Raw genomic sequence first — 11,160 nt, forward strand, 5'->3', positions numbered from 1 at the left:
TTCCCTCGCTATGTTCTCTATCTTTTCACGCATGTTATTCCTCTTTTTGTTGCTCTCGTTACTCACCTCTTCTCCTTAAGTCTCTCTTCTCTCAGCCGTTCGTTTTAAGCTGATGAGCCAAAGACCGGATAATCTGAAAAGTAAAAATCAAGCAAACTGTCGAGTACTACCGTGTTGTTGGTTTCTCTTTCCTCAGGCTGTCCTTTATTCCCTCTGGTGATCTTCGTGTTTTTTGTGTTTCTTCTGCCGCCGTTGACGTCTCTCTCTCTTACATTCCCTCATTTCCTTCTTTCCCTCTTGACAGTGCGTCTTCTCTCGCTTGTTTGCGTGTGTCCAGACCATCTCCTTTTATTTACTCTTTCGCCTTTTGGTTTTCGTTTTTTAGATCGAGTCTATCCCAGCCACCACCCCCTCTCTTCTAAGCCCCTCCTGCCTCCGCATTTCCTCTATATGCGTCGGCGTCGGTGTGCGTGGGTGGGGAAGGGGGGAAAATGGATCCTGTGTGCGTCAGAGACACGAATCACAGTGCAGGTAACGTGGATCTGTGCGGATGGCTGTATGTGGTGATCATTTTTAATGCAGACCTACACTTGCACATTTACACACATGTGCACCAACAATTAAGTCCACCGCCGAGTGCATTGTTTGGCATGTGTGCCTGTAACGCTCTTCGCCAGCAAATCCATCCCGACAGGCAAAGGTTTAAGTGCTGCTACCCCAAGCACCACCATGATCACCGTAGCGCACACACACATATACATTCACTCGCACATATCAACCCTCTCGACCTGGCTGCTCAGCACCAGCATCACCATTTGTTTTTCTTCTTTTTCCCTGTTCGTGTCGTTCTGTTGCTTCATTCAAAGCGCTCCCCTAACCTCCACCCCCCCCCCATTCCCGCTCTCTCTCTCTATGCTGTGTGTGTGTAGTATGTGGCTCTGCGTGCATGGGTGTAGATGCGTCAGTCTTTCCGCCTCTGTTCAATTTGTGGAGAACTTGCCTTCGCAAAAAACATGGGAGCAACTCCTTTGTTGCCGTTTCAACTCCCCCCCCCCGTTCGCAGTGACCCCGTTCTCTCTCCCTCCCCCTCCTCTGTGGCCTTCAGCTGAGGTGCCATTTCTTGCTCTTCTTGGTTTCCTTCTCGCTCATTCTTTCCATCTGCCTCTAGTTCTATGCCAGTGAGACTCAAGGGAGCGAAAAGGAAGACAGAGAAGACGCCATTCCAACGGCTTCGAGTAGAGGCTCCCCACACATGGGGCAGTTCTCCGTCTTCCACGCGGAGAGGGACACCTCTCTACGTTATCAAGTGTGTATACGCTTGTGTGCCCAACGTAGTGGGCAGGAACGTGAAGCAACAAAGCAAAAAATAGCACAAGACCATCATCTGATTCTCCCACCCCTCCACCTCTCCTCCCTTTCCCCTAGCCATCAGCAGCTGTCTTCCATCATCTGCGTCTCTCTCCGCACATGGATATGCACGATACAGGAACAAAGGAGAGAGCGAAAGGGAGGCAGCGGCAATGTAGATGACTCACGAATGGGCATCTGACTCGTGAAGATGCGCAAGCGAAAGAACGTTGTCTGGCAGTCCTTCATCACGGCATCGAGGAATAAAAATGAAAGAAGCAGCCAATGCATGCGTGCTGGTGTGTGGCGTTTACCTTGCCTCTGTCTCCACCTCACATACATATCTGCATTTCCACTCACTCTCCCTGGCCCTCTCTTCCGCTTATTCATTTATTGATCTGCCTTTTGATCACTGGGGTGGGGAAGCTCGGTGCATCAAACCACTTGTTCAGGTTCATCCTATTCTCTGAGAGACACATAGCTGCCTTGTGCCCTTGTTGTTGTGTTTAGCTTATTTTCTTCTGCACCGTGGGTGCACGTGCAGTCTATACGTACCCTCAGTCTCCTAGCCCACCCCCATCCCTCTTGTTGGTTCTCCCCGCTCTTTCTCGCTAAGGTGGCTTTTCTTCACAAGCGCTTCACACCACCGTCACGGCTGGGTCGGTTCTGCGCTTTCTCGGAAAAAGGGGGAAAACGAAAAACTGCAGGCTCTTCGATACGTCTGCAGCTCATCTGCTCTCCTACAAGACAAGCCAGCACAAACACTACCGACAGAAACAAACGAACACATACACACACACACACGTAAGCATCTACTCTACATAAAACGTTTCTCTGCCTAATCACTGGCGGCTGTAGCGTCAGTCATCCGTGTCTCGCACGTGCTTGCTTGTAAGCACGTGCGCATACCTTTGCTTCTATTGATTAGAACGCCTGAGCAACAACATACAAAATACCGACTGGGAAGGTAAAAGCTTACCAACCTTTGGACAGCACAACGAACACTGCGCTCACTTTCTTCCCTCACGCTCATTCCACATACACACACACAAACACTCACCCACCCACTGCTCTCATAGAATGCCAAAGGAAAAGAAGGAGCGAATCGTTCTGCTCCCGCTCATCCCCGCCGGGGGTAATTGGAGCCCAGCTGTGGACAGCACAATGGCAACGGACAAGCCGAGTACGGGTGATGTTGCCACCGGTACCAGCCACCCCGCCACCACCAGCACGTCAGCAGCTGACAGCAAGAATGTGGGATACAAGGACATTATCAACCGCACCGTCTTTGCGATTCTCATGGCGTACGTTTTTCTTGGTTGGATTTCTGTCGGTATTCGCTTTGGTCTCTTCCTACTCTTCGTGATTGAGATCACCATGTTCTACGAGGTAACCCGGATCAACCAACGGGCACGCAAGGAGCGTCAGCTGCCGTCAGTGCTCTTCATCAAGTGGTACTTCTTCGTTGTCTCCTACATCTTCGTGAGTGTCTCTTGCAATCGTGAACCACTGCAAAACACCTTTGCCTGGTTTGAAAAAGTGTACGACCTCCTTCCTTTCATGTTCTTCTGTTGCGTCATGCTGGGGCTGGTTATCTTCGTGTTGAGCCTGCGCAAGGGAATGTACCGCTACCAGTTCGTCCAGTTTACATGGACGACAATGATGCTGATGATCTCTCAGGTGCAGTTTGCTGGAGAAATGCGTAACATGGTGCGCGGCATGATCTGGTTCCTGCTGCCAGTGAGCTGTGTCGTCAACAACGATATTTGGGCTTATATATTCGGCAAGTGTTTCGGGCGAAAAAAGCTGCTGTCCTTGTCACCGAAGAAGACCGTGGAGGGGTTCCTCGGCGCGTTCCTCTTCACGGTCATTTGGTCCTTCTGGTTCTGCGGCTTCCTGAGCTACTTTCCACAGATGTACTGCCCCGCCGTGGGCTTCACCAACGCCGTCAACACCCAGTGCACCCGCAACCCCGTCTTCTTCCAGGAGGAGGTTGCCTTTCCGCAGTGGGTGCAGCAGGTCTCGGGGGGTATGTTGAAGACCTTTCTCGTCTCGCCAGCACAGAAGCACGCCATCGTGCTGGGGACGTTTGCGTCGCTCCTCGCCCCATTTGGCGGCTTCTTCGCAAGCGGGCTGAAGCGCGCCTTCAAGCTCAAGGACTTCGGCGACCTCATCCCCGGTCACGGCGGTATGACGGACCGCATGGACTGCCAGGGCCTCATGGGCCTCTTCACGTACTGCTACCTCCGCACCTATGTCTTTCACGAAGTCAAATGCCCTGGTGCGAACGACATTACGCGCTGCGCTCTTGGCATGGACGCCAAGCACCGTCAGACCTTGGTGAGCCAGCTGTTACAGTCGCTGCAAGCATAGCTAGACGCAGGTGACACACGAATCCGCGTGAGTGAGGAAGCGAAGAAAGGACTCTCACTCACACGACGCGCTCGCATGCAGTGGAACAACGAAAGAAAAGCACAGAAAACCCCATCAAAAGGAAGTCTGCCAGCCGCTGCGTTCCGAGGCCGCTCAGGCATGCGCGCAGCAGCGGGACGTTGTCGCGTGTACCACTGGCCCCTCCTCCTCTTATCGCTGGGGTTTTTTCCTTTTTCTTCTTTTCACATCAATATTACTCTGTGCTTGTGGCCTTTTCACAGGTCCATCAGTCGTATGCCTGCGCATTTCCCTCTCCTCCTCATGGTCACACTCTTCGTGCTCTCTCAGCATTCCATCAACCCTGCCCTCCCCTTCACAATGCGCCGACCCTTTTTCCCTCCTTATCTCCCTCTGTGCGATGGTGAAGTGGCGTGAGGACAGCGAGGTGGACGATAGGGGAAGGGTCAAGATGATCAGGGCTGTTGCCTTGATTCCTGAGGGTTTGGGCGATACTACGCAAGGAAAAAAGGAAAGATGGTGTTTTGTGCCCTCTTTGATTGTGGCTCCTGACGCCTCTTATGTACACACACACGCACACACACACGTGCAGAAGCTTGTTCGCCTCGTCCCAACCCACCCCTGAAGATACCGCACCAAGTCCTCCGCGCACCCCCTTCGCTAGCACTCCTTTGTTGAAACACACAACGAAAGTCGTATCAGTTTTTTTTTTCCAGGCCATCAGGCTCCGCATGAATGGTAGACGCGCTGTTAATGTGGGTGGGGGTGAAAGAATGAAAATCTACTCTAAAAGGAGACTAAAGCGCCTCGGGTGTGGCACATGTGTGTTGACTCCCTATTCCCTCTCCCATCACTTGTGTGCACCCCACTCAAGAATTGGTGTGGGGAACAGCCCCGCACGACATTCACGCCTGCGGCCTTCCATGGGTGATGTCCGTCCTGGGTCTTGGTTCCCCCCTACCTTGCCCTCTCTCTTTCTCCTCTGATCGCCCTTTGAAATTTCTTTGATAATCGTCACCACAACAACGCACTCACTCACACACACACAAGCTGCATATTAGAGCGCCATGGCTGATTCGAAGAAGGACAACAAGAAGACTGAGGAGGTCGTGGCCCAGGGTACGGACCAGGCCCAGGTTGGCTTGATCATCAAGGTTCTGGGCCGCACCGGCTCTCGCGGCAACGTGACCCAGGTGCGCGTGCGCCTGATGGCTGAGGCCGGATCCCCGGACTACAACCGCACGATCGTGCGCAACGTGAAGGGCCCATGCAAGGAGAACGACATGCTCTCCCTCATGGAAACCGAGCGGGAGGCCCGCCGTCTCCGTTAAAATCATGGCAGGTGTCTTAGCAGCAGCAGCAGCATCCACGTGCGTGTGCAAACAGCACTGCACTTCACTTTGTTTCTTTTTCTCATTCTCATGATTTCCTACACAAAAAAAAACGCCAAAACGAAGACATCGAGCTGAGGCTCTGATGCATCGGTGGCGGTGTTTAAGTGCTTCTTTCACTCCCTTCGTGGAACTAGGCATAAGGGAACCCCACAGCTCATCTCGCATGCGCACCCGCACTCGCCCCCTCATGTCTCTACCCCTGCGTGCATTTTTCGTCTATTGTAGTTCGATTTCCACGGTGCTTGTGCCGGTCCGTGCTTGTTGTGAGTGAGTGGGGAAAAAGACATGAGCAAGGGAAACGGTGCAGCTACAGGTGCCACTTCTCTCCCCCTTTCCGTGTCCCCATCTCGTCCACCAACACACATACACACGTCCACTGAGCGAGCCCCCTTTCCCCTTCCATTACCCGACCTCCTCCACGTGTCATGCTGCATCATCTCTCTCTTTCCTCCCTGCCTCTCTACTTCTCATACGTATTGGAACTTCTCTCGCACCTGCTACCTTACACCCACTTTCGATTTCTGCTACCACAATCAACCCAGCGCAACCCGCTCGCCACATCCTGCAGCCCATATACGTGCACCATGGCTGATTCGAAGAAGGACAACAAGAAGACTGAGGAGGTCGTGGCCCAGGGTACGGACCAGGCCCAGGTTGGCTTGATCATCAAGGTTCTGGGCCGCACCGGCTCTCGCGGCAACGTGACCCAGGTGCGCGTGCGCCTGATGGCTGAGGCCGGATCCCCGGACTACAACCGCACGATCGTGCGCAACGTGAAGGGCCCATGCAAGGAGAACGACATGCTCTCCCTCATGGAAACCGAGCGGGAGGCCCGCCGTCTCCGTTAAGAGGCTGAGCAGGACTTCCTCGTGCTCTGTGTGTGCATGTGTGTGCGTGCGTGTGTACGTCTGTTTACTGGCATTGATGGGATGTGCCATTCTCATACGAATTTTTCTTTGCCTCCTCCTTTTGTGCACACCCTCCTGTGCTTCTCATTTACCTCTAAAGAAAAGAATAACGATGCAAGCGAATGAGGGGCAACGCAGATGTGTGGCTTCTATCCGCCGCGATCCCCCCTTCCCCCTACGCGACGTGCTATGCGGGACGAGGTAAACGTGGTCTATCCGCACGTGTGTTTGTCGGTGTGTGTAACCACGGACGACGCTATCACACGCACCTACGCAAACGCGCTCTTGATAGTAGAGCCGTTATGACCACCAGAAACGCATGCAGTGAAGAGCAACAGGTATGCCAGCATAGAACTCCACCTGAGCAGACGTGCCATTGTCGCCCTCTGCCCTCCTGGTGTGTTATCCTCACCCCCCCCCCATCTACCCCCATTTCCACTCACCCTTCTCCTCCTTTTATTCTCTCCGTCCTGGCTGCTTGGCTCTCACACTGGTAACGCACGTAGTTGCGTATATCAGGCACAGCTGACTCCGCTGCACGTGCACTCGCGTGTGTACGGGTTTACGTAGGGTGGCGTCGTCGTTGCTTTTCCTTGACATCTGCTTTTCTTCTTCGCTGCTACTGTTGCTGCTGCTTGAGCAACTCCGCTAGTTCATCCCTGCACACGCCTGCACTGCGCCGTCCCTCACAGTCACATCAAAGAGCACAGCAGAGGGCGAAAGGCACAGAGATGGAGATGAGTATCGAAGCACTGATGGAGGCACTGGCCGTGCTTCAGCAAGCGACAGCGCTCGACTTCTCCGGTGATGTCGAGGACGCGGTGGAGATGTACATCGCCGCCGTCACGTGTCTCGACGCTGTCGCCGAGGTGTTGCCGGCCGATCTGGCGGAGACGGTAAAGCGAAATACAGAAGCGATACGGCGTAAGATTGATATACTACGCCGGTCGCGCTGGACGCACGAACAGACCACCCTCTTCCCCTCCTTTACGATTCAGTTCGTACCCGTCCCGATCCCCATCGAGGACTACCGTGTGCCGCGCTCACCCTTCTCGCGCGTGTTCTGGCTTATGCGGCTGCTGAAACGCTCCATCCACCAAGGCGCTTTCTTCACGCCTAGCCTGTATGTCTCGCGGGAGGTATGGATGCAGAACGGCTCTGGCGCCTCTCTGCGGTTTGTAGGCGCCAAGATCAAGTACACGTCGGCTCTCTGCAGCGCGATCGAGCCGCTGCAGTCGATGAAGACTCTCGGCGACATCGAGAAGACAGAAGTGCACCTGCGCAGGTTCGTCGACATCGAGCGTGAACTCCGCAGTACCCTCGACAGCGAGATTGGCCGGGTGAAGGATGCGAAGCAGCCGAAGAAAAGCGTATGGGGTACGTTGACCAAGAAGGCCAAGTCGTGGGCACACCAGGAGTCGAACTACGACGTGTGCCTGACCTGGGCGTCGAGGGCGCTGGAGGAGGGGCAGCTGTTCGAGCGGTGGCACATCTACTTTGCGCAGGCGGTCAAAGGTGTGTCGCCGGTGCCGCCGGGCATTCAGCTCATTCTGGATCTCCTGCAGTACATTGGCGTCCAGCTGTACTCCGGTCTCTGCGTATTTCTTCTGCATGACATGACGATGCTCGTGGAGCGCTATCAGTGCAAATGCCAAAAGAGTGTGGCTCGCCTTCTCCCTGTCGAGTCGAGGCTGGAGAGCGGGGGCGCGAGTAGCTGAGCCTACACGTCTGCGTGTTGCTGCCCCTGTGCTTCTTTGCTGGAGTGTGGATGGTGAGAGTGTTGGTGTAGATCCCAGCAGCATCTCTCCCGGGTGCGTGCTTTGACAAGTGCGCTGGGGTGCGCGCACTTGCCAGGTAGAACACGCACACACGCATTCCTCTTTGGACGACTTTTCCTGTGATGCTGCTTCAGTCCCCCGACCATATCGTACGTTTCGCGTGCAAGGGCTCGCAAGTGGCCGCCCTAGGTAACAAGTCACTCGGGAGCTCCAGGAACCTCAATGGCCGGCAACTGAGGGAAAGGAAGAACAACTGGATACACACACACACACATGGGTATACGACATACGTACACCAATGGCGACCATTCGCAAATGAAGTGGGCGGGAAACGCGAGCAGCACGTGCGTGAGATGTCGAGTACACGGGCGGGGAGAGCACGTAGCAACGACGGCTTGGGGGTGCACTTGCCTCATGGTGACCATACGACTAGTGTGCGACTCGCCATTGTCAGTACTGTCGCCATCCTCTCTCTTCTTCTTCTCCCCCTCCTTTTTCCTCGTCACACAGGGTCTGCTGATTTCTATCACTGATCCTCTTTCGCGCAATCTCTCAAGGACGGCGCGGCGTCCCGAGAGCTACCCTCGACAAGCGCTACATGGAGTGAGAAGAGGGAGACTGGCAGCAGAGAAGCTTCAGTCGACAAGATGCAATCCATGCAGCTCACGAACGATGCCGGGTTCAAATTTGAGTTGTGGAAGAAGCTGCTCACGGATGTTCTCGTTAAAGGACGTCAGAGCAGCGATGCGGGGATGCAAGCAACCGTAGCGTCCGCGCTCTTCCGTGTAGCGCTGCCGACCGTCCAAGCACACCTCCCGCGGCGAGTTCGAGAGCCGTGCTGCCTCTCTGGCGCATGCACGACGCCCGGCATCCCGTTCCTGCACCGCTGTGTCCATCTCGGTCGCCATCGCATCGAGACGATGGAAAGTTGTCGTGACGAGCTGTGCTTCTGCTTAGCACACTCCACGACGTGCGCTGGCCCCGCGGTCGACCTTGTGGTGCATGGCTACTACTCTACAGGAAATGACATGCGCTATCGGTACCGTGGGCTACGCTGCCTGCTGCACCATACGCGAACACGTCGCATCTGCTTCAAGAACGTGGACAACTGCAACGACGCGCGCGAGATCGTGGGCGAGCTTGGCCACCTCATGCGAAACGCGAGCATTCGAAGTCGCTCATGGTCGGAGCTGCATCTCATCAACTGTGCCTTGAACCCGGTTTCTTTCCGTACCCTGGCGACGTGTCTGCGCACCTATGACTGCCTGGTGAATGTGGCCATCGAAAACTGCCACGTCGGCACCCTCGCCGGCGTGGCGGCGTACGTGCGTTCTGCGACGCGCCTCACGCACCTCTCCCTGCGAGGGACGACGATGGCGACCCATTGGGCGGCTGTCGGCGAAGCGGTGGCTGCGTCCGTCTCACTCGTGCATCTCAACATCTCCTCTTGCAACTGGCAGGATGCACCACAGCTCTTGGAGTTTGTGGACTCGCTGGCCGCCTTCGCACCACGCCCCCGCTTTGCTCTGGACCTGTCCTTCAACCTTCTTACATCGAAGTGTTTTGCGCTCCTGACGAAGGCCAGCGTCGCCTTTCGCGCCTGTGTCACGGATGTTTTCCTCGGCGGCCACAAGTTCACGGACGGCGAGGAGGACGTCTCGCGCTTCCTCGGCGTCTACGAGCTTCTCGACTCCTTCAGTGTGTGCCGCTCTGTTCTCAGCACCGGAACTGCCCACCGCGTGCTTCGAGCCGTTACGGACAAGAAAAGGCTGTGGCGCCTAGTCGATGTCGCCCACGTGAATCTCGCCACTGGCTCCTTCAAGCGCATCTGCCAAGCCCCCTTTGCTCCCGGGATGTCGTCGCTTGTGTGCACCGGTGTGGACCTGCACGGCCAGATCACCAAGGCCGGCTTTGCGGTGTGCGCGCCTGTGCTCTCACGTCTTGATCTCTCCAGTTGCAACCTGACCGATGAGTGCATTGGTCAGTTGGCGTCGGCGCTGGAGCGCGGTGCACCGCTGTCCCTCCGTCATCTTGGCCTTAGCTCCAACGTGGTGGAGAAGAACCGCACCAAGGGTGGCGATGGCAACTTTTTGTTTCTATGTAAGGCCCTTCGTTCGCACAGCGCCCCGTACTTGGAGTCACTGGATCTCTCAGGCAACAAGCTGCCCCTCCTACCGGTCGTCGCTCTTATGGAACAAGCGTCCGTCACCATGCGCTGGGTGAACTTCTCCAACTCCTCCATCGCCGAGTGCTCCACGGGTCGGGTGCGGGTGCTGACGACACTAATGCGACGCCAACGCGGTGCAGCTGCCCCGTTTGTCGCACTTGATGTGCTAATGGCCTCCTCGGCCGATGAACCGTGGATTGGCCTGAAGGAGGTAACTGAGTGGCTCACCACGCAGGTCAGCGTTCGGCTCATAACAGAGGCGACAATCGCCACCGCATCGTGGGCGACGTAGCGTCGAAAGGTGCTGGCGAGAGCACGCAAATTGTATGGGTGGGACAACTATTGCTAGTCTTTGCGTTTCTTTCCCTTTCTTCCAGATTGGGTGTGAGCGCGCGCCTCTCTGTAGGTGCTGGCTGACTCCTTCAGATCCAACTCGTAAAGTTGTGTAGTACTGTCGTGGTTTGACCTCACAGTTCCTCCGCGCTTTCAATGCTCTTGCGTGTTTGTCTGCGGATCAGTAAAGCCAGCAACCTCCGCCGTGCCACGTCATGGCCTCTTCACCTAACGACCCCATCCATCATGCGATACCTCACGGCCTTTTGTTCATGTATCGTCCCGCTCTCGATCACAACCTCCACTACTATCGCATGCCTCAAGTTCCACAAGCACAATACACATGAATATCCCTGGGAAACATGAGAGAACTGTGGCCGAAGTTGCACGGCGGGAGTGCGCACTGCTCACGAAACTCGCCACTGCCAACCGACGAAGCAGTGTGTACAGGCACCACCTCTTTTTCCGCCGCTCTCGACATGCCGTGCAACTTGCAAGGAAGTGCTACAATGCAGCGAACCCCAAGTTGCAGAGGTGCGATGAGAGACGACAATCAGCGGCACTGCTCTCGGCGCACCGCGCGCTGATCAAGGCGGTGGAGCACTGCACTGCGGAGTTGGCCGCAAACCGAATTGACACGATCGCCCTTTGCGTTGCGTTCATCGCCATCCTCTCCCGACTTGGATGTTGCGTAGGGAAAACGATCTTGCTGGAGGGTGGCGCGGCGCGGCTCCCCGGGTTGCGCCCCGGCGCCCACGCACGCGACCCGGAGGCCGCGCGGGGACCGCGGCCACCGCCGGGCCCCCCGCCCGCCACCCCGCAAGGGTCCCTCGGCGGCGTCC

The 11,160-nt window shown here is 55.9% G+C and overlaps 6 protein-coding genes across 6 annotated transcripts; all 6 read left to right on the forward strand.

Moving 5' to 3' along the window:
- Positions 1-2,427: 2,427 nt before the first annotated feature.
- On the forward strand, positions 2,428-3,720 carry LBRM_26_1640 (cdp-diacylglycerol synthetase-like protein; the record flags this gene model as incomplete). The annotated part of the gene is made up of 1 exon (XM_001562345.1): positions 2,428-3,720. The coding sequence occupies one exon, from the start codon at positions 2,428-2,430 to the stop codon at positions 3,718-3,720; it is 1,293 nt and encodes a 430-aa protein (XP_001562395.1).
- A 1,085-nt stretch (positions 3,721-4,805) lies between these two features.
- Positions 4,806-5,069, forward strand: LBRM_26_1650 (putative 40S ribosomal protein S33; the record flags this gene model as incomplete). The annotated part of the gene is made up of 1 exon (XM_001562346.1): positions 4,806-5,069. One exon carries the CDS (start codon positions 4,806-4,808, stop codon positions 5,067-5,069), a length of 264 nt encoding a protein of 87 aa, XP_001562396.1.
- Positions 5,070-5,716: 647 nt separating this feature from the next.
- On the forward strand, positions 5,717-5,980 carry LBRM_26_1660 (putative 40S ribosomal protein S33; the record flags this gene model as incomplete). The annotated part of the gene is made up of 1 exon (XM_001562347.1): positions 5,717-5,980. The coding sequence occupies one exon, from the start codon at positions 5,717-5,719 to the stop codon at positions 5,978-5,980; it is 264 nt and encodes an 87-aa protein (XP_001562397.1).
- A 791-nt stretch (positions 5,981-6,771) lies between these two features.
- On the forward strand, positions 6,772-7,758 carry LBRM_26_1670 (conserved hypothetical protein; the record flags this gene model as incomplete). The annotated part of the gene is made up of 1 exon (XM_001562348.2): positions 6,772-7,758. The coding sequence occupies one exon, from the start codon at positions 6,772-6,774 to the stop codon at positions 7,756-7,758; it is 987 nt and encodes a 328-aa protein (XP_001562398.2).
- A 707-nt stretch (positions 7,759-8,465) lies between these two features.
- On the forward strand, positions 8,466-10,277 carry LBRM_26_1680 (conserved hypothetical protein; the record flags this gene model as incomplete). The annotated part of the gene is made up of 1 exon (XM_001562349.1): positions 8,466-10,277. The coding sequence occupies one exon, from the start codon at positions 8,466-8,468 to the stop codon at positions 10,275-10,277; it is 1,812 nt and encodes a 603-aa protein (XP_001562399.1).
- Positions 10,278-10,661: 384 nt separating this feature from the next.
- On the forward strand, positions 10,662-11,159 carry LBRM_26_1690 (conserved hypothetical protein; the record flags this gene model as incomplete). Its single annotated transcript, XM_001562350.1, has 1 exon — positions 10,662-11,159. A coding segment is annotated over one exon (498 nt), but the record flags the coding sequence as incomplete, so codon positions are not given.
- Between the last annotated feature and the right edge of the window lies 1 nt (position 11,160).

The sequence above is a fragment of the Leishmania braziliensis genome, chromosome 26 (assembly GCF_000002845.2).
Source record: "Leishmania braziliensis MHOM/BR/75/M2904 complete genome, chromosome 26".
In the NCBI taxonomy this organism is placed as follows: Eukaryota; Euglenozoa; class Kinetoplastea; order Trypanosomatida; family Trypanosomatidae; genus Leishmania; species Leishmania braziliensis.